This window comes from Bos taurus, chromosome 21 (genome assembly GCF_002263795.3).
Source record: "Bos taurus isolate L1 Dominette 01449 registration number 42190680 breed Hereford chromosome 21, ARS-UCD2.0, whole genome shotgun sequence".
Lineage (NCBI taxonomy): Eukaryota > Metazoa > Chordata > Mammalia > Artiodactyla > Bovidae > Bos > Bos taurus.
Genome location: NC_037348.1, coordinates 28,072,452 through 28,099,699, shown reverse-complemented (window position 1 = coordinate 28,099,699; position 27,248 = coordinate 28,072,452). Strand labels below are relative to the sequence as shown.

Sequence of the window (27,248 nt, the reverse complement as noted above, 5' to 3'; positions counted from 1 at the left end):
ATGTGTGTTCAGATGCCATCCAGCCCTCAAGGGCAAAGGTCATGGAGCTGGGGAAGGCTGAGAAGGGGCATCACACCCCATCCCCCCAACACACACAATGCTTGTGAATTCCAGCAGAGAACTGAGACCCCTGCCCAGCCCCTATCTCGCCAGCAAGCTTTGAATCCCACCCTCCCATCCCCAGCCCTTCAGCTCCAGGAGGCTGCAGCCCCTCTAGATTAATGCAGGCTGAACTCAGGGGTGCGAGGGGCCAGGCATAGAGGGACACAGGAAGTGAGGACCAGGCTGGGACACGGGAATCTGGGCAGAGTTTGTCCAAATCATCCCTGTGTTTGCTTTTCAAGGAATCCCTGGACGGCTGCCTTCTGTTTTGTGTCCATTGTTCTCAGATTGTGTCTTTCCCCCAATTTTCAGCGACCCTGTCTCACTCAATCACGGCCGCCTACGCCTTTCGGCACCAACTCTCACCCAGGGAATCAGACGCCTGGAAAGCAGACCCGCGGTCAACGCCAGAGGCCTTACAGACAGTTTCCAAAGAGCGGCTGCGCTCCTTAGTGGACAGCAAGGCCTTTGAGGACGCCAGGGTCTTGGTGGCCAAGTTCTTGGAGCACTCGAGCAGCTCCCTGCCCGTGGAGGTGAGGCACGTGGTGGGCTCTGCCCGCTCAGCTGTGCCCCCTGAGGAGTGCCTCATGGAGGAGGCTGTCCTCAGCACCCGTGTCCTGGGCCAGCTGTGACAGCGCCTCCGTCTGGGCGTGGACACAGATGAGGATGAACTGGTGCCTGAGTCCCCACGGGGGCACCGAGCGTGTGGGGAGAGGCTGCGATCCAGGGTGGTTCAGGCAGGAAACAGCTGCTCTGCCCTGGATGAGAACCCCGTCCACTGTTCTCTGGGGGTGACACTTCCTACCTAGCCCAGTGACACAGCAGACGACTCTCCCGTGTCCCTTGTGAATCCTTGGTGCTGTCAGGCAGATGGCGCCTTGAACGAGCTGAGCAACAGGAATCCAGTGACAGGGTCGTGCATCTAGCTGAACTGAAGTATCTTCAAGGTTAGGGCCGTGGAGGAGCAGGATCCCCCCCACTCCTGACTTAATTTAGTGTTTAAGTGGGTCAAGCAGGGCATTAGGCAGTGAGTCCATTTTCCCTTGTGGTTTGTATCCACGATCTACCCGGTCTCAGATGCTGATTGTTAAGGAAATTAAGTAATTCTAGCCCAGATGGCATCCTGGGCTCAGCCATCTGCCCGAAGGGCCACACGGCCACCACATCTGGTGAACACATACACAGTGAGGGACACCCCAGTGGCCCAGCCACCCTGGGGGACAGATGGCTGGGACTAGGGGCTCTGAGAGACCCCCATCACCTTGTCTCCTTGGCAACCCCTCCCTGCTCCACCCACCGCCAACCAGAGCATCTTCCCTGCTTCCTCTCTGGCAGCCTCTTCGCTGTCTTTTTAACCCGCTCGGCACAGAGCACTTTGTCCTGGAATAGCAAGCCCCTGTGGATGCCCCCAGGGTTCTCCCGCATCTGCCTTGGCCAGACTGGCCTCAAGGGATCTCATGACCCAGAGCAGCCCCTTCCCCAGCTAAGCAGCAGCTGCATCTGCTTTGGAAGATGCGGGCTGTCCATCCCTTTCCATAAACCCCACCCTGAGTGTGCAAAGGCCTCCTTGGGGGCCCTGGATCGTCGTGCCACCCCCCCGGACCCCTGGCTCTGGTGACCTCAGCAGCAGCTACTTCTCAACCATGGCCCCAAGGCAGCACCATCCTCAACTTTCTGCAGCCACAGGGACACCTGTGTCATCCTGGACTGTGGCTGGTGGCTCCTGTGAGACAAGACAGCTGAATCCCACAGTCCTCAACCCACGGGCCCAACACAGGGAGTGTAGGGGTTGGGCCAGATAGGTGCCCACACTGCCAGGGGTCCAGCAGCCTGGGCCAGTGTGCTGGGGTGTGTCAGGGAGTGGGGAGAGGGTGGCTGGGAGAGTGTTTCCAGCCCAGACACCCAGAGGAGCCCCTGGACCCCAAGGTAGGAAGCCCAGGTGACGGTCAGCTGTGAACACTTTGTTTCAGTCACATTATCATTGATCACCGCCTCCCAGAGGTAAGAACTGGACCAATATCTACTCAGGCCTCTGATGACAGCTGGAACTTCTCCACTCGAGACATCCCAGAGATGAATTTATGAGCACTTTATCCAGACTGTAAAATGAAAATCTCTTAATTTTTCTCAGCTGAGGGCTTTTGAAGTCCCCAAAGCCACTCTCTCTGTAGGTATAGTAAATTGATGGTTTTTCCAAGGGGTCTCCCCTGAGCCTCCAGCCTGCACCTCTTCATCTGGGCCTCTGTGGGGTGGCAGCCAGAGCTTTGCAGGCTACAGGGGGCTCACCTGGGTGAGCAGGGGGGCCCACATTAGGCTTGGGGGCTCACACAGTGGATTCCCAGGCTAAACCTGTAGTCTCAGATGTGGCTGTCGCTCGAGTGAGGCTTGACCTTGTGGGCATTGGAACTGTCACTGAGCAGCCGGACAGGTGACCCCCCAGGAGGCCTGGCCTGGTGCTCCGTGTCCTCTGCATTACCTCCCTGCACGGAGACACATCTCTTGCCTCTGGACATCTGACGCAGCCTGTGCCTCCACCTGGGTGCAGGTGGGCACTCTGGCCCAAAGCCCGTCATCTAGGTGTTCTCAATGCTCAGTCCTCAGACACGTTCTCACACTCAGTGTTTCTGGATGAGGACTCTGCATTGAGTCCTGCTCCACTGGACTAGCACCTCCTGAGGGCCTGGCAACCACGTGGGCTCCCACAGGGCTTGGCTCCCAGCTTCCAGGAAAGGTCCCAGGAAGAGAGCAGTGCCTGGCAGCGGGCTGGGGCCCCAGCACCTTCAACCCCACTCTACTCGGTGACATCCGGGAACCAGGGTCCCTGCATCGAGCACCCTGAGCCCCAGGCCATGTGGGTGCCTGGCCACAGGGAAAGCTGGTTCCCCCGTCACTTTTGCACCCGCACCCACTCAGCCCTGTGCTGCCTGCCCTGGTTAACCACCAATAGGAGGGCCGCCAGGGTCTATGGTGGAAGCCGAGGCACAGGATGCACCCTGCATGGGGTCTGGTGCCTCTGCTCCCTTGACTCCCTGTCCTTCCCCAGAGGGCCGGCTTACCTCGGAGCCAGAGCCTGTCAGGACACTGCCATCAGACCCCCCACCCCCAGGCACCACAGGGATGCTGAGATGGGGGCGTGCTGGACCCTAAATCTTTGTCAAACCGCAGGGAGTTTTTCCTTCCCCAGGCACCACAGGGATGCTGAGATAGGGGCGTGCTGGACCCCAAATCTTTGTCAAACATCAGGGAGCTTTCCTTTCCAAGGACTTATGGGCCCCTTCAGCTGGCAACAGTGATACAAATTAAATTCTTGTAACAAACCATGGAAAAGAAATCTCATTTTAAATGGATGTTTTTCTCCCCTTGGCTGTACCAATCCACAGATGCTGCTATGAAGGCAGAATTTATAGGAAATTGTTTTCAAGCCTGTTTGTACAACTGGCAGGCTGTATTTAATGTACCTCAAGGTGTTTTCATAATGATCAGTGTTTTAATAAAAGGTATTTCTGGCCTCTGTGTCTCTGAGGTCTGACTAGGACAGACAGACTCTGAGAACCATGTGTCACTGCTGGTGACCAGGTCCCGAGCCAGGGTCAGGCTGGACAGCCAGGAAGGGAGTGTGACCACCCCTGGCCCCCTGACATGCATTTCCTAACATGCTTCTAGAGACAAGGACAAGACAGGTGCCTAGACACAGGTAGGTCCCACAGATGCTGGCCTCTAGCTGTCTCTCCGTGGGATGCACCCTGGCTTCTGGGAGGGATTGAAGCTGGCTTAAAACCCTCTTTAATTTTGTTTTTATGTTACTGTTTGATGGGGCACCTGTCCCCATGTCATTTGCTAGCCATGGGCTTCCCCACTGTAGCCTGTTCACCTACCTCATCCAGGGCACTGCAGAGCCAGCCCCCTGGGCCCCCTGAGCTGACGCCTCTGCCTTCCAGCTCTCACTGCATAGTGTGGTCCAGCCCCGGCTATTAGTTCACAGCATGGAGCCAGGATCCCAGCCAGAGAAGGGGCCCTGCTTGTCCAGTGTCCCCGGCTAACATGCTGGACACAAACCAGTGCTTCTGACCAAATCCCAGGCTCACCCCGCCTTCCCATGCCACAGGACAATGACCACGAAGTGCAGTCAGTGATGGCCAGTCCTGTTGTTACACTAGATGGGCTGCAGAGTGGCTGCAGGCAAGGAGCCAGTGCTGCAAGTGGGCCAGCTTCCTTCTCTATCCACGCACATGCCTCTACAGAGGCAATTCCAATCTAAGCCAGGAGAAGCCCAAGACCCCCCATCCCTGCTCTCCCTTGACCAATTCATGCCCAAAGTCCTCACACCCAGCGAGAAGACCCCCTTCCAGAGCTGGACAGAGAGGCACGGAGTCAAAGGGAAGCTAGGCGGCTGCGTCCCTGTCAACAAACCAGCTGCAGGACAGCTTTCCATCGTGACCTCAGGTTTATTAGTGGTATTAGCGAGTCTTCCCAAGGTCGGCGGCATGCAACACACAGGTCACCCTCGTCCAGTGGTCCTAGAGCTTAGTTACCGCATGGTAAGGCTTCTTAAGTCACAGTGTTTTCTTCAAGGCCTGGGCCCAAGAGAGAGACTTCCAGACAACAACCTCGGTGATTGCTGAGCTCTGCAGGCGGGGCTAGACTATGCTGCACTTGATCTACACGCAAGGAACGCTGCCGCTAACAGCGAAGAGACCAGACTTGGGGCCCCAGGGACCACAAGTGTCCGGTGTGGGTCTGGTGTCCGAGGCGAGAGCGCACATGTGGATGCGTGGATGCAGAGATTGTGATGAGGCAGCTGGCCCACAGAGGCGGGAGGCTGCCCAGGGGCATCCAGGGACCAGTGGACAGGTGAGCATGGACAGCAGGTGTGGTCACAGATCGTCGGAAAAGCCTACTGTCTGAAGAGCGGCTTGTTGTCGGATAAGAGTCAAAACGGTGATATTGTCTAAGTGTGGAGTCTTGAGGTTGTGGACATCACCCTTTATGTAACTCGGGGACGTCTCCTTTCTCAGAAACACCATCACCCGGCTTCAGTGACCAGTCACATCCTGAGAGCTGGCCGCCCATGCTCGGCTGTTGGACACCCTCCCTGCAGGAGCCTGAGCCCCTGCAGAGGGTGGGGGCACTGCCACGGTCCCTCCCCGGGGCTCCCTGCACAGCTGTGGCCAGAGGTCCCCATGTCTGCCCTGCACACTGGCTCTGCACCACACGGAAGTACAGACAAGCCCTCGCCCATTGCGGTGAGAAAACTCGGGATGCGGCAAAACACTGGACTGTTCTACAGAGACTGCTTCCTGGGATCCTCCTTGAATTCAGACATACCCCTTTTAGTCCAAAAAATAAAAGTGGGTGGTGAGGGCATGCCCTTCAGCAGAGCTGGTGTCCTCGGGTGCGCTGTGGGGTCAGGGGTCAGGTCCTGGGTCTGGCTCCCGCTCATCAGGGTGCAGGCAGGCAGCCTAGATGTACAGCGGGGTCTCCTGGCCTGTGAGCAGTCTGAACATGGCAGCAGGCATGGTCTTCATGTGGATCTGCCGATGAGAGAGAGAGGTGGGCGGCTGACCTGGCCCTCCCTGCCTCCACCTCTCCCTCCCCTCCATGCACCCCCAAAAACAAGCACCGCAAGGCCAGTAGTGCCCAAGCATCCTAAGCACGTTCTGTGTAAATTGCCAGCGGCCAAGGAAAGGAAGAATGGCCCGCCCGAGGTCACCACCCCGGATGGCAACTCAGAAAGCATTTACTGCCCCTACAGACGATGATCTGGGCTCCCCTCCGGGTCTTTAGAGGGTTTTCCATGAGGTCAAGGGCTGGTCTTCCCTTCACCTCAACCTGACACCGGCTGGGTGAAAAGCTGGACTTTGCCCACGGGAAGGGCAGGCCAGGGTGCCCAGACCTTCTTAGAAACTGCAAGGGGCGAGTTTTGCCTCAGCAGAAGAACCAGAGGATCACACACACACAGCACGTGTGCTGGGGGCAGGAACCTGGCTTCAGTCGCTGGCACCAAGGAGGCTGGGCCACCTACAACACACAGACGGCTGCCCAGGGAGGCCCACTATGTGGGGCACATACCCCAACTCCCGCCAAGGCCCCGGGCTCTGCTCCTGCTTCCTCTGAGCATCCTGCTCACCAAGCCAGCCTGGACCCGGCCGTACTCAGGCCCCTGTGGGTGGCTGTGGCTCTAGGGGCCGGGCTGGCAGACCTCCAGGAGAAGGGCCAGGGGTGCAGTCCACCCCTAGGTTGCGCAAACAGCTCTCAGGCCTCATCTGAGTGACCCTGACAGGCCAACCTGGCTGATAGGTTTTCTGACTACAGACTCCCACCGGCATCCCCAGCACTAGGATCTGTGTGATCCAATTAGCTGTTCCCTCTTATCATCCTGTGAGGGTTTTTCCCATCAGAAGGTTCATTCTCTGTATTTCCTCAATCAGAAACCCGCCGCCAAAGCCCAGAAGAACACCAGCTCTAGCTGATCAGCAGCTCGTTTCCCAAACATGTTCAGCAATGATGGGAAATGCAGACAGACACTGTCACTCCCAGAGCCAGCCAGTCCAGCGCGAGGTCCACCCAGGCTGAAGGGCTTCCTGCCCCGGCCCACGTTCCAGCATCCCTGATAACCATCACCTTGGGTCTGGAGAGGCAAAAGCGTTTCTCCAGCTGCCTATCCCACCCCCATACCTGCTCCCCGACCTGCTCCCCACCCCCTACTCTCCCACACTACTGATTCCCTGAGAAGCATAAGGCTGATGGCCGCCCCCAAGAATCTACTTAGGAAAATTGGATTCTACTTCCTCCGAAGCCATTTGTAAAAGGCGGCCAGTGATGCCTACCTGGCCCCTCCTTCCTAAGATTCAGCATACGCCCCTACTTGGGAAGGGTAACTACCCCCCACCCCAAGCCTTGTGTGCCTAGTTCTTCAGTCATGTTCGACTCTTCACGACCTCATGGATTATAGCCCATCAGGCTCCTCTGTCCATTGGATTCTCCAAGCAAGAATACTGGAGTGCGTTGCCATGCTCTCCTCCAGGGGATCTTTCTGACCCAGAGATTGAACCCACGTCTCCTGCACTGCAGGCTGATTCTTTACTGTCTGAGCCACCAAGGAAGCCTGAAGAATACTGGAGTGGGTAGCCTATCCCTTCTCCAGGGGATCTTCCTGACCCAGGAATCAAACCAGGGTCTCCTGCATTGCAGGTGAAGACCCTGGTCTAATGGTTTGGAATGTTTACCAGCTACCAGGGAAGCCCCCTCCCCCCAGCCCTGGGACTTTCACAAAACCTGAGTAGGTCCCCGTGGCCCCAGGAAATGTGTCCTGACCGATGCAATCTGAAGACCCCTCCAGAAGAGAGCACCCCACCCACCCACTTACCCCCAGGCTGTGAAGAGGAAGCCATGCCCCCACACGGCTCCAGAGCCCTCCCTCCACACATGGCCAAACTCCCCACCCAGCACCTGCCTTCAGACCCGTCCCCTGTGCCACCCACCTGTCTGCTCTGTCTCATCTGCTCCTTCTGTACTGTGATCACCCAGGCTTCTCCCAGGGAGACCCTCACCTGTTCACCCTGACTGCCTGCTACACACAGCCCTATACCCCCCTCATACTGGGGAGGCCTCTGTGCCAACACTGGGCTGGCACTCCCCCAACACCTACATCTCCCTTGAGGAACCCTGCTCCCTCCTGAATTCCCCCTTGAACCCCCTACCCGGTGACCATCCTCAGACCAGCTTCATGCCTATGCCAGAGAGCAGCAGAAAAAGGCAGGCAGGCCTGAAGCCAGCAGAGTGGGAGTGGGCAGTGCAGCAGGGCCAGCCTTCAAGCCTCCACCCAGTGCCCACTCATCCTGTTGAACGCACAGGTAACCAGAGCGAGGAGAGGACGCTGAACCCCGCCTGCCTGGGGTTCCCCCTGGGCTCCCCCAGGAGATACAGCCCAGCTCAGCTGACTGGCCCCTGAGGGGCTCTCGGAGGTCCCAGTGCACCTACATGCCCTTGGGAATTTGATGTTAGGTCCTAGAGACTTTGGGTCCCGAGAGCCCAGTTCTGGCTTCAGGCAGTGACCTCTCACCTCTCCCACCGAGTTGGACAGGGCCTGGACAATCTTCTCGTGCGCGGTGGCCACCACGCTCTGCCCGTTGATCTCGATGATGCGGTGACCGACGCGGACACCGCCCCGCTCCGCGATGCCCCCACGCATGAGGCTGCAGATCTAAGTGACACGGGGTGGGGTTGGGGTGTCATTAGTTTATGTCCCCGCCCTGCCTGCCAGCCTCCTCCTGCCCCCAAAGGTGGGGAGAATTAACCACCGGAAGGATGAAGCCCCCAGGACAGATGCTCCTACAAATGCTCTGCTGACTCACAAACTGAGAGATTAATGATTTAGAATGTGCTTGGAAATGGCTGTGGGAGAACCTGCCCCTCCATCCTGGGGCCTCTGTTCCTGGATCGCAGTGGTACACAAGTAAAGCCCGTTCTGGAAGATTCTCCAGCAGCCACTCTGCTCTTTCCAGTGAAGACAGTCACTGCTACCCCGGCCAACAAATGTACCTCCCCACACTCCTGCACCAGGTAGTGACAGGGGAAACTGTCTCCTTGGCAGTCCTGTTTCTGGGACGCTCTCCTGTTGTGTTCCTGGGAGGAGGGGACATACACATCCCCCTCACCTGACACCATGCACCCCACAACCTCCTCCTGGGCTGGCCTAAGCAATGTGGAAATGACCAGCCTCCTTTCTTCCATCCTCTGTGGCAAAGTCCCAGCCTACTGGGACCTCTGCAGAAGGAACCACCCAGGAAACAGAACTGGTACAGCTCAAAGAGAAGGTGGGACTCTGGAGGGAAGAGACTGGCTGAGGAACAGGCAGAGTTTCAGCCAGACCAACATTCATTGAACCTAGCGTCATCTACTCCTGGAGGCCCTCCTGTCCTGCCTCTAGTGCCTGGGGTCACGGCTGGCACAGTGCCGGAACTGCAAGCGAAGCACTGAATGGGCAAGTGAATTAAGGAGTGAATGAATAAAGACAGGAATGAGCAGGTGTCTTTCGCACACCTGACTCTGACGCTGCCATTGGCTGCATCCCAAACGCAGAGGTAGGAGGGCTCTCCTCCACTCCAAAGCAGGGGTCTGCAGAGAACACCACCACCGGGATAGGGTGCCCCAGGGGGCTGGAGGGACCCATTCCATCTGCATGCTGACCCATCCACCCTGCCTGGCCTGGCTGCTGGCCGGAACCTGCTCCATCAGACAGGAGCTATTCTGGGGCAGGGGGTCGGGGGGCACACAGACAGCTGCCCCTGCCCCCTGCAACAGCCATCCACGGGCACAGCGGAGGCTGCCGAGGGCCAAGTGGACTCACGATGCCGTTCTGCACGCTGAAACCCAGCTGGTATTTGAGGTCTGGCCGCTTGATGAGGACAGTGGTGACTGGCGGGCAGCTGACGATGTTGAGCTTCACCTGTGTCTGGTTCTTCAGACCCTGTGAGCAGGAACACGAGGGTCTGAGATGCTGCTAGAAAGACAAGCTCTGAGGCCTGGGCTAGGGGTGAACTGGCTGCAAGGCAGAGCCCTAGGCACAGAGGGACAAAGGCAGGTCCCTCTGGGCACCTAGGTCCCCCTGTGCGTGGATGCAGGCCTCACCCTTACCCGATGCAGGGGTGCCGGCCATCCCAGGCGGCAGTGTGTGTCGGGGCTCCCTGTGTTCTGGTGTGCCCTTTGACCTGGGCAAGTATAAGCTGCCCCCAGGGCCAGAGGCCAGGCTCTGAGCACCCCTGTGCACATCCAAGAAACTGGCACCTGGTCACCTTCAGGGGTCACGAGAGGGGCCCTCACCAGGCTGCATTCAGGGAACCTCCTGTTTGCAAAGACAATGAGGGCCCCATCCAGAAAACAAAGTGTCCTCCAGAGAAGGACCCTCGTGCTGGAGTCAGGGCAAGGAAATCTGCCAGTGGGAAGCTCGTGTCTGCACTGAGACAGGCCAGTTCAAGCCAAGGGCCACCTCAGGCCCCAGGGGACAGTGAAAGCTGCAGCCACAGTCCTGGGACTCAGTGGAGGGAGGGGGAGAGGCCTGGCCTGAACATGGCTGCAGGGAGCTCCTCCCTCATGCACATGTGTGCACACATGCATACGCATGCATACACACAAGCCTCCATCACAGCCCAGGTGAGAAACTTGCCCAGGAGCTTCAGCCTGCAGAGGGAGGGTCCTGGCCGGCCCAGCCTCAGCACCTCTGATGGAGGCCTCTTATATGTCTCTCTATCTAGCTACATGATACCCACTGGGTCCTCAGGTCCAGAAGCCAGATCACAGAACTTCATTTGTGAGTGACAGTGGGGTGGGGGTCCATCCTCCAGCTTCGAGACCGCAGTGTATCATTTGATGAGACACCTGCAGGTCCTCTGGTCAGATGGGGAGAGCAACACCCCAGCTCAGATCCAGGCTGGGGACCCACCTCCTCAGGTGGCCAGGAGGTGTGACCGTCAGTGAAAAGTCCCAGGCAAACCAGGACAGCCTGGTCACCTGACAGCTACAGGTCCTCAGGCCTTTCCTGGGATCACCATGGTTCAGGAGCCAGCTAAGTGAGAGCGGACAGCACCTCCCTCAAGATCCCCACTGTGAGGGTTGGGGGCAGGTCCCTCTTTGATTTGTCAGGGACGCGGTATAGTTTTGGGTTCAAAGTCGCTGGGTGGGTCTCTCTGGGCTCAGCCTCCCTGAGGGTCAGTGGGGGTTACAAAGCATCAAGAATAAAGCAAGGGGCCCGGTGCCCACCTTGATGATGCCCTGGCAGGTGGCGAGTGGCAGCCCCACCAGACTGGTGCCATTGATGGACATGATCTGATCACCGATGCTCAGCTTCCCCGAGCGGGCGGCCGGGCCTCCATTCATCATGTTGGCCAGGATCACGGTGGGCAGGATGGAGCCCCAACCCGACTCCACCACCACCACGCCCAGGATTTCACCCTTGTGCTTCTCCAGCTGCAGCTGCAAGGGAGTCAGCAGAGTAAGAGGGGCCTGCCTAAGACGGGGCTGGGGTAGGCCTCTGCCCAGCACCCACAGAAGGACCAGCCCCACCCGGGCCCTCCGAACCAAGGCCACAAATCCTGGCCCACCAACCATCCCCCTGGCCTCTCCCAGCTCCAGCTCCCAAGCCCTCTCAGGGCCCACCCCACCATCCTGTGAACCCAGAGCACAGACCACCCCCAGCCCCAAGCTTGGCTCCAGTGTCCAGGCTCCCCTCACCTTCCCAGACCCACAGAGGCCAGAGGCACATTCTCAGAATCCAGATGCAAAGCCTGCCAGGCCTCCAAATGCATCTAGAAAAGTCCTTCATTTTCTCTCCGCCTCTCGGATCACTCTCAGAGAGCTGCCTGTCAAACACTCATTCACTCAGCAGCAAGCCAGGGTTGTTCACCCATTTACAAGCAGGCAGGGTACAGGCCACCCCGGGATTCCCCGCTCTGTCTCAGGAGAACTTTCTAGAGAGCCCTGAGCAAGCCCATGGGAGCCTGCCAAGGCCCCACTACAGGAGGCTTCCTAGCCCACTCCCACATGCCTTCCAGAAACAACACCAGGGGCTGAGCCCCTGGCTAAGAGCAGCAGTAAAGGGCACAAATTCAGAGTCATTAAGACGGACTGTCGGCAGCTCCTCTGCTCTAACAGCACCACACTCTTCACACACAAGTACTCGTTGCAAAAGCGGGAGCCAGAGGGACACTGCCCGCACACCAGGAAGGCTCACCCTGGCCCCCTGCCCAAGAGCCCCTTCCCGTCCCCAGTCACTCACCTCCTTGCAGTTCTCCGAGTTGGAGAAGTGGATGAGGTCGTCGTTGTACATCTCCTGGGTGTTAATGATGTCACTGTACTCCTTCTGGCTCAGGTCCTCGGGGTTGATGCCGTTGGCCCGCAGGAACTCCTGGTAGGCCACACTGAAGGCCTGGCCGATGGACTGGGCGATGAGCTGTGCCTGCAGAAGAGGGGAGGGGATGGAAGAGGGTCGGCCACTGGAGACAGGCAGGCACACAGGCCTGGATGGGGTTGGGAGGGGGGCCCTGGCTGGGCTCCAAGGAGCTGCAGAGAAATGTGGCCCAGGTCTCCATGGGGGGAGCCCTTCTGCTGCCGGGCACCCTGCCTGCCCCTACCCGAGCTGCCCTAAACCTCAGACATCCTAAGACAAAGCCTATGTCCAATAAAGTCTGAGCAGATTATGAATTATTTGCTAATGACCATAATTCTGTTGCTTTTCCTGGTGACTATGTCGTATTTTCTTTCCACTCGTCTTATTCCAAATGCAGCCTAGAGGTGCGTCCTGTCGGGGAGCATCACAGAGGCTGTCAGTCATCCACCCAGTATTTATTTCTCCACAGCAGCAGGACCCAGTCCATCGGGGGCAGGAGTGGGGGCAGGATGTGTGCCAGTCACTCTCATGGGGGTGTGGATGTGCCAAAGTGAGGCCAATGAGAAGTCTGGGCCCTTGCGGACAGGGCACAGGGCAAGGCACAGAGCACTTGCTTCTTTCTACTTCTCCTTTTCTAATATATATATACATAAATACATATATATATATGTGTGTGTGTATATATATATATATTTTGGCCATGTCACACAGCATGTGGGATCTTAATTCCCTGCTCAGGGATCGAACCCATGCCCCTTGCAGTGGAAGCGTGTAGTCTTAACCACTGAACCACCAGGGAAGTCCCCACGCTTCTTTCTACATTGATGGGACCATTTCTATGGACTGGGTTGGACCCCTAACCCTGCTCAGTAGCAGCACTGCACGGGCTAACACGCCACCTGCTGGTGTGCAGATGAAGGGCTTTGAGAGGCGAGGGTAAAGACCCAAAGAGCTGGGTAGCCAGGGGAGAGAAGTGCGACCCTCGGCAAAAACCTCAGGTCAACATGACCCAAAACACGTGGAACTGAGGGTCTGGCCCAAGTCCCATTCTTGCTCTATATGCTGCACGATTCTCAGGCTGCAAACAAATAAGCCTTTGTGAAAACCTGGGCTGGGCCAGGTAACAGAGCCAGAGCTTGGAGCCATCTGATGCTAGACTGCATGGCCTTCCCACATTGGGCCCCGAACGGTCTGCAGGACGGAAGTCCACGTCCACTCAACAGGACCCAGCCCTGCTCACCCTTGGAGCAGCATCCTGGCAGTTTGGCCGCTCTGCTCAGAGGGAGGACAGAGTGTGCTCAGTCGCAGGTGTGGAGCCCTGCGGCCATCAGGTGGCGCCACTGGCCCGGACATGTGCAGAGCCTCAGGCCAAGCAGAGGATCCTGGCCTCCAGGAGGAGGCTGGTCTGTGGGTGGAGGGTGAGGGCGCCCGGGAGGCCCAGACATGCCCTGATCCGCTGAGGTCTCAGGTTTGCTGACACTGACCACCCCCAGGCCTCTGACTGGGGTCCCCTGACTAGGAAGGGGTTGAGCATCACTTAGTGCTCTCCTCTCTCACTGCCCTGAGCCTGCCCTTTGAGCTTTACCTGGACGGCACCCCACCACCTGGGGAGCTTCTGGGAAATGAGGTGGTACACGCCCGGGCTCCATGCGGCTCACTCCGGGAACCTCAGCATCTTCCCACCAGCTGCTGGCTGCAGTCTCCCATCCCCTGTCTGCCCTCGTCCTGGCAGCCCTCCCCCTGAGTCCCAAGGGCCCTCCCTTGTCCCGTTCCCCAGGTCACAGCCAGGGCCATGAGCCCAGAAGGTGGGCAGGTGTCATGGGCCTCCCTGGGGGGCAATGGAGGCTGACACTCAAAGGGGCCTCCTGCAGGTGGTGAAGGTGGAGGGAGGCTGCCCTGCCCCCAGCACTCTCACCTCTGCGGCTCATCTGTGCTGGCTTCCACTTAACAGAGGGGAAACAGAGGCTCTGAGGGGGCTGCCAGAGTCCTAGCAGCCATGTTCCATTTCCCCCTTCTGCTTGCACGGGACCCTTGGATACTTCACTCACCCTGGCAGCCCACCTGGTGGGGCCATCATCAGGGCCCGATTCTCCAGGGGGCTGCTCTATCCTCTCATGCCCCTCCCAGTCCATCTTTCCCACACACGTTCAAGAGCCACTTGGAGCCCCACACACTTTTGCCCTTGCTCTCAGCCTCCTCACTCAGTGAGAAACCAAGACCACAGCAGCACTAGGACATGGCAGGCAGCTCGGACACTTCCTGCTCCCGGCACAGGCAGGCTGTTCACCCGACTCACCTGTGTCCTGCCTCACCCCCATCAACCATGGCCTTTCTCCAGGACCCATCACAACCCCTCATGTTGAGTCTCTGAGATGCCTCAAGCCATGAGCTACACAAACATGTCCATGCAGGAGTCCACAGACATCTGTGTAAGGTGAAAGGAACATGAGTGTGCACTAGTGCATCTGTATGTAAACTTCCTCTCCTATCAACATCATTGCTTCAAAGCACTCACACTTGACTTCAACTTCTTAGCAAAAACGTCACTGCCCCGACCCACCCTGCTCAAATCTGAAAACACCAGGACCCTACTCCACTGCTCCAGGTCCTAGACACCCTCAAGTACCTTGGTGACTGAGAATGCCCCTTCCAAGTGTCCACGGAGGGGAGAGAATTTATTAAAATCGTACCCTGCCAACAGCCACAAGAACAGCTCAGCACTGCCTCCAGGGTGGTCCTGAGTCAGATCTGCTCGGGGCGCCCCAGAGACCACTCTCACCTCCTGCCCTACTGCTCCCTTCCTCCGTCCCTTTCTCCCTCTTCTAGGCTCAGAAAGATGCTCTCATCCCACCCAACACAGGAGTCAGCAGGGTCATGGTCTGTAGTGAGTCTGTAGTATTTTAAACATCAGAATTAGAGCTGACCCCTGAACAAAACAAGGGTTACAGGCACTGACCCTCTGAACAGTCTAAAAAAATCCATGTCTAACTTCTAGTCAGCTCTCTGTACCCAACCAGTCAATCCTACAGGAAATCAACCCTTAATATTCATTGGAAGGACTGAAGCTGAAGCTCCAATACTTTGGCCACCTGAGGTAAAGAGCCGACTCATTGGGAAAGACCCTGATGCTGGTAAAGATTGAAGGCAGGAGGAGAAGGGGATGACAGAGAATGCAATGGCTGGATGGCATCACCGACTCAGTAAACATGAATTTGAGCAAACTCCACAAGATAGTGGAGGACAGGGAAGCCTGGTGTGCTGCAATCCACGGGGTCACAAAGAGTCAGACATGACTGAGCAACTGAACAACAATTTATAATCAGCCCTCTATACCCACAATTTCCCTGTGTCCATAGTTTGGGATCTGAGGATTCAAGCAAAATGGCCCGTGCAGCGCTGCAGCATCTACAGCTACACAGGTCTACGGGTAAGTGAGACCTCATGTTCAAGCCCATGTTGTGCAAGGGTCCCACTGGATTTTCCAGCTTCTTATGGCCTGAAACAGCCGTGAGCAAGAGCAGAGATGCCTTCCCGTTAGTAACCCTCTCCGTGCAGGGGTGTGATCCTCAACAGAAAAGTGAGTTGGGGCTACTGTATTTGGGAAGAACAAGATTTTGCTAAAGGACCTAGTCAGAAAGCTCCTCAGCCTATTTAACTAGGGTTCTGCTTACAAACTCCTCAAAAACTCATTTCATGAAGCAAAACAGAGCTGTGTCCATGGTCTCTGCAAATTCCAAGAGTGTTACAAAAATCACTGCTTTTGCTGGGAGTGTCGTGATGGTGCACAGGATCCCCACCAGATACAAGGTTTCCTGGGACACTTCGGAGCCTTTAGGGCCCAAGCCGCTGGGAGGGAACATCACACCTGCACGTTTACTCACGTCCTCAGACTCAAACACGTGGCAGATCATCTTATACTGCTTCTTCCCCTCCTGGGCCCCAGGGGTGGTCTCGATACAGTCCTGGGAGGCGGAGCGCGGCATACGGCGTCTGGCCATCAGCACCACGATGTTTCCGATGTCCGCGATGTAGGAGATGGTGCGCAGGGCATGGTCCATCATGGTCTCCTGCCGAGAGAAGGAGAGAGGGCTTGCATTATGGGGAACGAGCCCTAGAAACACCTGAGATCAGGGGTTCCATCATGGTCTCCTGCCAAGAGAAGGAAGGAGGGCCCAGGTTACAGGGATCAAGCCCTAGAAACACCTGAGTTAGGGGTTCTCAGCCTCAACACTTCTGACATTTGGGGCTGGACCATCCTATATTTTCGGGTATCCTGAGCCTTGTCGGGTGTTCAGCAACATCCCTGACCACCCCACTAGACACCAGTGGCATTCCTGACATTTGGGGCTGGACCGTCCTGTATTGTGGGGTGTCCTGGGCACTGTAGGACAACCAGAAACATCCCTGCCCCCCCCCACCAGACACCAGTGGCATCTCCTCATCCCAAGCTGTGATAACCACCCAGATTTCCAGCTGTAGCCACTGGGCCCTAAGGGAGAGAGTCTCCTTAGTGGAGAACCACTGACCCCATGGACAGAGCACTTTAGGGTGGTGATTCTTTACAGTCAAGGTGATCTGCCTTCACCTTAGCCTCACAGCTTCCAAAATGATGCTCATGGGCGCAAGATGTGGGTGGGGGTCCTGTTCAGGGGAAGAGCAGCAGCTGAGGCCTGTCCCCACCCAACCAGAGGCTGTCTCTGTCTGTCTGTTGAAGGGTCCCTTCCTTGAGAGGCAGGTGCCCGGCCTAGACTTCCTGCTGAGCTGAGGAGGAAGGCTTCAGAGCCAGTGTTGTCCAGGGACAGTCCCTCCCATGGAGCTGAGCAGCCCAGGCCAGGCGGGGACCCTGAGGCAGCCCGCCTGATGCTGCTGGACAGGTCTCTGCAGCCCTTCAACTCTCCTCAGGGCCCTGGAGGGTCCATCGCTCTTGATGGCCTTTGCCGCCTGACAGGAATCTCCACGTCCCAGCAAGACTGCACACAGAAGCCCTGAGAATCTAACCAGCTGGTCTTTTATGCCTTTGTCCTCTTTCCATAAAAGAAAACAGGGTCCTTCTGTAGCCTCCATGGCCTCTGACTTCCTCATAGAAGCCACTTTGCATTCCTGCCTCCCTAGCGCCACTATGATTTCTGGTCAAGGCTCTAGGGGGTAGGTTAAAACTATAGGAGCCCCCTTCCAGGAAGGGATGCTGCAAGGGGACAGGTGGGTGTGGTTCTCTGCATATCTCGATTTCTGGCCACTTTCAGAAACATCTGAATCAACCCCCAGGTGTCAGAAATGTGCTCCCCCGCTACAACTCCGAGTGCATGTCAACAGCCACCAGAGGGTCCTGCCCGGTCCCTGGGACAGGAGTGTGACCACAGGTGTCCCAGTCAGCCCTCTGCAGAGTGTGTGGGCAGAGAACAGTATGGGGTGAGCTGAGCTGGAGGACAGAAGTGGCAAAGCCCCATGCCCTTTGGACAGAGCCCTTCCCCACGGGAGGAGAAGATGCCGACGGGAGGAGGAGGCCCATGGTGGCTGTGATGTGGCCAGAACACTAGAAGAGAACTCGAGGACTGACATGGAGAAAATGGGGCCTCGGGAAGAGCACAATGGGACAAACATCCAACAAAGACAGACACTCAAAACCACCGCATGGGCCTGCCCCTTACTCAGGAGGTAGGCCTGGCCAACGTCTGGGCAGTGGCTGCCCAGAGCATGGCCACGATGCTGTGGCCACCAGGATGGAGAGCCCACGTGGATTAAGGCCTGACCTTGAGCGAGCAGGCAAAGGAAATGGCGACTTCTGGCCAGTCCACTCTCGGGAGCTGACGCCCCATCCCAGAGCCCCGATCAGACACCAAAGACCCAGCAGGAGGGAAGAGAGGAGGGCTGAAAGGGAGTTCTGAGCCTCCCCGTCTGTCCTCCATAGGGCCCTGCACCAAGCTCTCCTCTGAGAGTCAATGGGGCTCCTAGATGCTTGGAAACGTGTCCAGCCCTCAAGTTCTCAGGGATGGGCTCCGTTCCCAGTCCCAGGGGCTGCAGTCCCCCACAGGAGCATCAGGGAGAGGAGGCGGTGCAAAGATGGGCTGATGCAGCAGAACTGACACCATCTGCAGAAAGGCCGGCCCACAGGCGGCCCTCGGCTCATCTGGAAACCTGGACTTCAGGAGGGTACCCCACTCAACGTGGTAAGAGAGGCTCACCACGCCTGAGGCATCTGGTCCAGTGAGCTCCAGCCTGAACCCCACTGCTATCCGGAGTCTGAGACTTTGGTGGGTGGCAGGCAGGACAGATGGCCATGTGACCAGCCCCCACAGAGGACCCTAGGAGCTGACGCTCTCTAGCTTCCTGACAACCCACACTTGACTCGTGTGGTCAGAGCTTGTGGCCAGAAAGTTCAGCTCATCCTGAGTGACCCCACTGAGAAGGACTCAGGGTTTCCCCAGGCTCAGCCCCAGGCATCCTCTTCTTTGGTGACTCTGCTGTGTGCCCTGGTGCTCAGTGAATCTCAGGCTTGAGTGCAACCATATGCTGAATCCTGGGAGGCCTCTTATCATCTTATGGACCCTGTGGTGGTCTTGAGGACCCTGACAGGTGGGTGGATGAGGGATGGGGCCAGAAGGAGGAGCTAGCCCAGACCATTTGCCCACAAAACATCAGGAAACAAAGTCCAAAGCGGTGAAGTGTCCTACACCTGACCCACTCAGGTAGCTCCCTGTTGTTGTTTAGTTGCTAAGTCATGTCTGACTCTTTGCAACCCCATGGACTGCAGCATGCCAGGCTCCTCTGTCCTTCACCATCTCCCAGAGTTTGCTCAAACTCATGTCCATCGAGTCAGTGATGCTATCTAAACATCTCATCCTCTGTTGTCCCCTTCTCCTCCTGCCCTCAATCTTTCTCAGCATCAGGGGCTTTTCCAATGAGTCGGCTCTTCACACCAGGTGGCCAAAGGATTGGAGCTTCAGCTTCAGTCCTTCCAATGAATATTCAGGGTTGATTACCTTTAGTATTGACTGGTTTGATCTCCTTGCAGTCCAACAGACTCTCAAGAGTCTTCTCCAGCACCACGATAAGACACTTGCTCCTTGGAAGGAAAGCTATGACAAATCTAGCTGCTGCTAAGTCTCTACAGTTGTCTGACTCTTTGCGACCCCATGGACTGTAGCCTGCCAGGCCCCTCGGTCCGTGGGTTTCTCCAGGCAAGAACACTGGAGTGGGTTACCATGTCCTCCTTCAAGGGATCTTTCTGACCCAGAAATCGAACCCGAGTCTCTTATGTCTTCTGCATTGGCAGGCAGATTCTTTACTACTAGGGCCACCTGGGAAGCCCATGACAAACCTAGACAGTGTATTAAAAACCAGAGATCACTTTGTTGATAGAGGTCCATCTAGTCAAAGGTATGATTTTTCCAGTAGTCACGTACAGATGTGAGAGTTGGACACTAAAGAAGACTGAATGCCAAAGAATTGATGCTTTCAAATTGAGTTCCCACCAGGTGGAAGGCCCCATGGGGGAACTTGGACTCAAAGGTCAGAGGGACAAGGCCCAGTTCTGGCTACCCGGGGACAGACCCATGAGGAGGAAGGGCCTCTACGATCGATCGGCAAGGGAAGGCCATGGTAGGAGCCACATCACGGTGTCGCTCCTGCTCCAAGACATACATGCTGCTGCCATTTCTGTCCCCAGACATCCATCAGGTTGTCCCACCCACTGGGCCTTGAGAAGTTAAACCAGCTCATCCACTGTGTAAGAGCCATCCTATGCCCCTCTTAGCTTCCCAGCAAGGACATGGTCCACACTAGGAGACAGCAAGGGAGGCAGCACACTGAGGGTGTCGGGAGCTGTGATCCACACTGTGGACTGAGGCTGTGTGTGGAATCGGGAGCCAGTGAGCAGGACCCTATGGAGCTGGTCTCCAATACGAGGCACATGTATAAACTCCTGGCTTTTAAAAACAGTACTGTCCAGCTCAGTTCATTTCCAGGGCCCAGGATCAATAGCCCCTCAGCATCGACAGGCACAGCCAGCACCCAGGTCTCATTTCTGTATGTCACTCCCCAGGGACATGAACCAAGGTTCCTTGGAGAGCAGCTGGTTCTAGGCCTGAAGTGGGAGCGCAAGGAGGCCTAAGAACATCTCAGTGTCTCAGGAATGCCATCTGAGACCGAGGGCAGGGCTCCAGGATGGCGCAGGCAAGCACCCAAGAGAACAACAACGGTAGGGTTATGTGAGGTGAAAGTGTTAGACACTGAGTCATGTCCAACACTTTGCCAACCCCATGGACTATAGCCCGCCAGGCTCCTCTGTCCATGGGATTATCCAGACAAGAATACGGGAGAGAGTTGCCATTTCCTTCTCCATGGGATCTTCCCAACCCAGGGATAGAAGGTGGGTCTCCCACACTGCAGGCAGATTCTTTATCATCAGAGGCAGCAGGGAAGCCCATGGGGGAGGACGGTTATAACACAAGTTTAAGAAAAGTTCAGAAGTCCACAGTGAGAAGGAAGAAAAGAAAAGGTGGGGGGAAAGGAAGCTCTTATACACAGAGCACATTAGATAGCAAAATTCAGAACAGAGTGAGAAAATCACTAGTTTGCGTTTCCAACATTGTAACCAAGTCCGACAAGGTCGTCCCTGGATCTGACACCACTGGCCACAGGGAGCTGGGGAACTGGCTGCTCACACACCTGGTGTCACCACCCAGACCACTTGCCAAGGGCAAGAAGCAGGGGGCCGTCACCCCGGCATCTGGCCAGCCTCTCCCGCTCATCCCCAGAGTGAGCCGGGCCCTCCACGTCTGTCCACAGCTGCCACTCTCCCTCCCTTCCTCCCTTAGGCTCTGCAAAGCTCATCCACCCGTGGCCCAGCTCCCCCAGCTCCCAGCCCCCTCCATCTGGCTTTCCTGTTCCCACAATAGCAGGCTCATGCAAAGACCCAGGCACAGGAAGACTAGCAGAATTGAGTCAGACACAAGCTGGGCACATGGTTCACAGGCAGGACATCTCAGGACCCTCTCCACTGGAGCACCGCCACCCTGGGGACCAAGGGTGGCCCGGGTCTCCGCCCTCCAGCTCCATCTCCCAGCCTGGTGCACAGAGGCCTGGAGAGGGCCGTTGGGAACCCTGAGGGTGAGCACAGGACTCCTGCTCCCCTACCCCCGGCTCCCCTTCATCATGTCTCTATTTCATGCCCGCTGCTGCTACACCTGATCACCAGCCTCACCCGCCCAGCCCGAGGCTGCTGCCCACCCCGCAGAGCTCACTCTATATTCCATGGCAGGGGCCAGGGGATTGTCCCAAGGACATGGTCTCAGCCCCGCAGAGGGGGTCTGCAGCTCGACCTGGCTCTCCTGGGAGTTCCTGAGCACGATTTTAAAGCCCCCCGTCTCCCCAGGCTCACCTGTGTGTCCGCATTTAACACCTTGATCCTCTGGGTGGAGATGAAGAGATCCACTTCCGTCAGCGTCTGGGCATCTCCCTCAGAATTCTAAGAAAGGATGGTGGAGACTGTTACAAACCTTAGAAAAAAAACTAACTCAGACAAAGGCCTGACAATCTCATGCAGGACCCCGAGCGCCCCTAGAGGGAGAAGCTCGTCGGCAGAAGCAGCCATGGGAGTCTAAACACGGGCTTCCGAGCCCATCTCTGCTAAGTGAGCTCTTGGGGCGGTTTGCACAGGACGGCAGGGGGACTGCTTCCAGGAGGCTGAACAGGAGGGGGCCAGATGCCAGGGGGGCTTGTGCCGCAGCATCCAGAGCGCAGCCCCCCACTCCAGGAGAAGCGAGCCTGCCTGCCCAACCTCTGGAACACAGCAAAAACACCAAGTCTGGTAGTAGAGCTACATTTCTTGGATTCGGGATTACAAGTATCACCAGGAAAGGCGGGGGGACGGATTTTTCACACTGGTGGAAATGCATATCTGTATTTTCTTCTGGTTTAAAGGCACAGTCGTGTCAATGACTGTGTCAACTCCCCCGCCTTTCCCCCGCCATCTTCCAAAAACCCTAAGGGGGCAAGATCTCTACTAGAACGGGCGCTGCCCTCACAGGACACTGGAGAAGCCACCCCACAAATGCCCGTCCTCTCCTGGGTATGTCCACTGTATGGCCGCTAGTGATGTGTAAAGGAATGTTCTGGAAGTTGAGTGCATGCTCAGGGGCTGGCCCGAACCAAGACAGCCGGTCACAGGGGATTCTTAATTACTCCTGTGCATGGCGATTACACTGGCAAGCCCCTGGGGTGGGGACTCTCTGCTGGGGACCCTGCTTCCTCACGGGGACCTTCCCATTGTTGTTGGCCTGGCCAGCTGCAGGCAGACCAGTGAAGGGGCCCTTGGCAATGACACTGAGCATCTTCCTGGCCAAGAGAAAGAACAATCCTTCGTAGAGGTCATCGCTGGCCTTGGCTGGCCGCTGAGATTTGCTGTGCCTATGCCCAACCCCTCTGGGTTCTCTGGACCCAAAGAGAAGGCTGGGGTCCACACTGACCATCCTACTCCAGCTGCCCGGGATGGGCGTGCATCTTCTCAGGGAAAGCACATCCCCCTGCAGGTCTTCAAGGCCAGGCCTTCTCTGCTGTGCCTGGGGGGCACCCAGCACAAAGGCAGCTGGAGCAGAGGGGTGTGTGTGAGGTCCTGCCTTTCCTGCAGCTGAAGGAACCCAAAGAGGGGCCATTGGGCAGACAGCAGGCATCATGGGGCCGGAGGGACAATGTCTCACTGCAGCAGGAGGGAGCCCCTGGCAGGGTCCTTGGCCATGTCACCAGAATGTGGTGTCCAGGTAGGTACAGGGGACTGACTCTCCTGATGCCCAAGCAGAGCCAGTGCCCAGCCAGCCCCTTGGACACTGAGCATGGGACACTTCCTGAAGTGGGAGGATGGTTAGAAAACACCCAGCATTTACTAACCAACCAGACTGCTGAACAAAGAACTGAAGGTCGACCTGAGATTTTTAAAAGCCTGCCCACGCTCCAGAAATTTTCTCCATAGAGAAAGGGTCCCCTGGGCAGACAGCACTTCTCTTCATCCCGATTCAGTAAATTAAACTTAATGAGTCTTTAAATATCAGGGCGATTTAATTAACTCTGTACAGGGGGCCTAGGCACTGAACGCATCACACGGTCACATCAGAGCCACATTTTACAATGTCTACACAAACCAGCCACATCACACATGGCAGTGACCATGCTCTAGCTCACGGAGACTCAAAAAAGGAAATGAAAAAGGACAACAATTAAACGCTTCTGTGAGTGGGTGGTTTTTCACTCAAAAGTCTAGCACTGACCTACCAAGAGAACAGAAAATGGGTTTGACACATCATTTCTGCTCCTAGGGCCCTCCCTGCCCCCTCCCAGCGCACAGGACAAGCCATAGACACACCCGCAAACCCCACATCCTACACACCGCTTTCTTCTTGATTTTGGCAGCCTTTTGCATCCTCTGAGCAGCATGAAAGAGAAAGAAAAACAGGTGGGCACAAAGTGAGCTGGGTTGCTCTGTCCCCTCCTGACCAGCACAGGGGGCTCATGTCTGGAGCCCCTTTCCCTCAGCTGAAGAGCATGACCAGGATAGGGGGTTGGGCTGCAGGGGTACAGACGTCCACAGATCCCCCGACTGCTCAGAGGGGCACGTCCTCAGAGCACCCCTCCTCTCTCCTGACCCTATTATCTTTGTTGACGAGGTCCTGCCCTCCTGCCTTGGAGCCTGGCCACACCCACACTTCAAACCCACACCCACACTTCACACTTCAAACAGCCACCCGGAGCTGCAGGTACATCAGAGCTTTTCTTGAGGTCATAAATTTAAATAAAACATATGATTTTGTTTGTTTGTTCACCTTTCTGCAAGGACTCTGGCACTATAGATACACAGACTGTCAAAAAGGAACTAGAGGCTCCACACACACGTGACTTGAACACTTTGGCACAATCACATTTTACAAATTGCATGTCCAGGGGGCCCAGTGGCAGGTCCTCGTTAAGGAGCCTCTGCGCCCCCAGCCCCCATCTCCCTCGGCCCTGCCAGGCACCTCAGATGCTCCCGCTCTTGCATCCAGGGCTGGCGGGCGGGTCACAGCTGGATAGAAAGCCATGTTTCCCACCCCCTCCAGTGCTCCCTGTAGGGAACCCAGCTGTTCTGGGCCTCCCATACCTTGACCCGGCTGACAGCCTCCTGTGCCTGCATCATTCTGATGTTTTTGGATGGGTTCCGCTCCGAAAGCAGCTGCGTGGAACCCAGGTAGTTGGCTGCAAAGATGATCCCGTCGATGAGGTCTTCTGGCTCACAGGGCCCTGGAACTGAGTGGGGACAGCTGTCAACTTCTGAGAGCACGCAGGGGCAAGGCAGCAGGGCCAGGGGCCTTTGGGGGGAGGGCATGGGAGTCCTGCCCCCATCACCCCACAGCACACAGAGCAAGTAACTGCACCCCAGCCAGGAAACCCTGCACGCCCCAGGAGGACAACGCTGGGCCAGGCAGCTGTACCTCAGATACTCAGGCCTCCAAGGGGATAGTGGTGTGCTACAATCCCAGGGCGCCCTTTCCCAAACATCTCCTGATCAGCCCTGAGCCCTGGGACTCCAGACAGCCCACGAGGTTTCAGTGATGGGAATGCCCACCAGGCTCCAGTTGTGTGCCCTGGGGCTCCTGCAGGCCTGCAGCCCCTCACAAGCTGGTCTGGCTCCTCCTGCTCCACACGCCCCAGTCCAGGCTGGGTGACGTGGTCTCTGTTCCACCGGCTGCCTCAAGACCAAAGCTATCAATAGCAAGATCTTGAATATGCCATCTCTGAGCTGTTTAATGTGGGAACCGGTGGCCTCACTTGGCTTTTGAGAACTTGAACATGTTGGCTAGTGTGACAGAAGAACTGAATTTTAAAATCTATATGCAATCCTAATTAACTGACATGTCAACAGCCACAGGAAGATGTGGCCTGCATCCTGGACAGACCACTCCTAGAGGGGTTCCAGCTTCTGCCGGTGTCTCCACCCCAGATACCCGGGGTCTGTGGACTGAGTGGGGGGGGTCACTGAGCAGGTTGACACCCAAGACAAAGGCGCCACTTCACTGACCCAACCTCAGGCCGACATTGGACTCAGGGCAGGTCTCCACACTTACTCTGCAACGTTTGCTCTCTTTAAACCTCAGGAGAAGAGCCTGCATGTGTGTCTGGGATGCCTGGAGGAAAGCTGTAAGCTTCACTCTCACTCCAACAAACCAGCTCCATGGGCTTGAGATCAAAGCTCCAAAACTGGTCACAGTGAGTGCCCACTGGCCTGAGGACCCATATCTAGGCTCACCCAGCAGACATACACACTGGGAAACCACGGATGACAAAGGGACGACTGTCTCTTCACACCAGAGCAGCAGCTCCTGCAATAAGGCTGATTCTACGATGCACTTCAGAACAAGGTGAGGGTTCTGAAGTCTAAGAGGAACCTAATGTTAATAGGGGGTTTTCTGGGTGGCGCTAGAGGTAAAGAACCTCCCTGCCAATGCAGGAGGTGCCAGAGATGTGGGTTCAATCCCTGGGTCGGGAAGATCCCCTAGAGGAGGGCATGGCAACCCATTCCAATATTCTTGCCCGGAGCATCCCATGGACAGAAGAGCCTGGTGGGCTACAGTCCATGGGTCACAAAGAGTTGGACATGACTGAAGCAACTTAGTATGCACACATGCAATGTTATTAGGTCCTGACTCAGGAATGCCCCAGGTCAGTTTTTGTCCTGATGGCATAGAACTGGGGGCCCTGGCATTATCACACCAGGGACCCCCTTTCTCCCACTGACCCTGACATCCTCCCCTCAACAGCCCTCAGAGGATGCGCGTGGGGCCCCCATGGCTTCCTCCAGGAAGCTCTGATTGCCTGTGTGCAAGCCTCAACCAGATCCTCTGAGAGCGGCTCCACAACCAGGGGTCAAAATCAGGCTGCTTATTCCATCTCAGGCGCCTTGGGCTCTGCTCTGAAGTTGAACAACCTTGTCCCAGGGCTGGGGGTTCCAGGGGAGGGGTGATGGGAGGGGGAGGGGTGGTGGAGGGGTGTGATGGCAGAGGGATGGGGAGATGGGGGAGGGGTGATGGGAGAGGGAGGGGTGATGGGAAGGGAAGGCACTGGGAGAGGACCCCTCCTTGTCCATCCATCAGGCACCATGGTCCTTGCTCTGCAGATGAACAACCTTCTTCCAGCTAGGCAGGGCTGGGGGCTCCAGGGGAGGGGTAATGGGAGGGGGAAGGCACTGGGGGGTGGGGAGGACTCTTCCCTGTCCATCTATCAGCCACCTGGTCCACACACAGGCACATCAGGCCTGTCATGACCCAGGCAGAGGCAGAAGTCATTTCCAACGGAGGGAACAGGGCATCCAGCTCAGGCATTAATAGTAGCCTCCACCCCGACCCTCAGTGCTCCTGACTGGGGCACTTCCGTTTTTACCACCTCATGCCTCCTATGCCCCAGTGCGCATGTCCCCAGGGTCCATCTTACCGGTGAGTGAAGTGAAAGTCACTCAGTTGTATCTGACTCTTTGTGACCCCATGGACTATACAGTCCATGGAATTCTCTAGGCAAGAATACTGGAGTGTGTAGCCTTTCCCTTCTCTGGGGGATCTTCCCAACCCAGAGATCGAACCCAGGTCTCTCACATTGCAAGCGGATTCTTTACCAACTGAGCTATCAGGGAAACCCTTGCTGAGCAGTAGATGGCGTCACTCTGTTCTCAGGGAAAAGTCCAGGTGGTCCCAGGAGCCCTGGGGTCATGCTTACCCAACACCCCCAGACAGTGCTCAGGGTCTGGTCCTCAGCAAGTATGGGGTAGGTGGGGGGATCATGTGATACTCCGTGCCCACCATCCCTGGGGATGGAGATAAAGCTGAAGTCTCTGTCTTTAATGCTCCACTTGCCAGTTCCCCAGAGTGGTCAGCTCCCAGACCTTTTCTGTCTCACTCCACACCCCAGAGTAGCCTTACTAAAGGCTGGCCCCATCTGGGTGCCCACCAGATCTGGGGCCCATCAGGGTGCACAGACTTCTGATGTGAAGTCACCCGATTCTAGGCTGCGGGGTCCACCACCCACACCCATGGACCACCTGCTCCCCGGGAAAAGGCCAGTGAAGGACTGGGGGCTTTGTTACAAGGCCAGCAGACAGTCCCTCTCCATGAGGGGTGGGGGGGTCATGTCACTCCTGCCTTGCTCTTTCTTCAAATAGGAAACAGTACACACACACACCTCCCACATCAGCCCGCCATTCAAACACCCACCGAGCCCCACACGCATTAGGAAGCACCAAGGAGTG

The 27,248-nt window shown here is 56.7% G+C and overlaps 2 protein-coding genes across 13 annotated transcripts in view; one reads left to right on the top strand and one right to left on the bottom strand.

Annotated features, from left to right (window-relative positions):
• ENTREP2 (endosomal transmembrane epsin interactor 2) overlaps window positions 1-3,616 on the top strand; it is a 240,582-nt gene extending 236,966 nt beyond the window's left edge. Inside the window, exon 11 of the mRNA XM_002696649.5 lies at window positions 415-3,616. Within this exon, the coding sequence (XP_002696695.1) occupies window positions 415-734 (320 nt within the window). The 3' untranslated portion in view covers window positions 735-3,616. The remainder of the gene's footprint in view (window positions 1-414) is intronic.
• A 911-nt stretch (window positions 3,617-4,527) lies between these two features.
• The window catches only part of APBA2 (amyloid beta precursor protein binding family A member 2), a 138,740-nt gene continuing 116,019 nt past the window's right edge, over window positions 4,528-27,248 (bottom strand). For 9 of the 12 annotated variants that reach the window (NM_001435111.1, XM_059879044.1, XM_005221941.5 and 6 more), the window contains 9 exons: window positions 24,114-24,259; window positions 23,367-23,402; window positions 21,366-21,452; window positions 15,868-16,053; window positions 11,876-12,055; window positions 10,861-11,073; window positions 9,452-9,571; window positions 8,165-8,305; window positions 4,528-5,633 (listed from right to left, as the gene is read on the bottom strand). In NM_001435111.1, the coding sequence (NP_001422040.1) occupies window positions 5,562-5,633; window positions 8,165-8,305; window positions 9,452-9,571; window positions 10,861-11,073; window positions 11,876-12,055; window positions 15,868-16,053; window positions 21,366-21,452; window positions 23,367-23,402; window positions 24,114-24,259 (1,181 nt within the window). In that variant the 3' untranslated portion in view covers window positions 4,528-5,561. The remainder of the gene's footprint in view (window positions 5,634-8,164; window positions 8,306-9,451; window positions 9,572-10,860; window positions 11,074-11,875; window positions 12,056-15,867; window positions 16,054-21,365; window positions 21,453-23,366; window positions 23,403-24,113; window positions 24,260-27,248) is intronic. The other 3 variants (XM_059879046.1, NM_001435115.1, NM_001435114.1) reach the window with 1 other exon arrangement.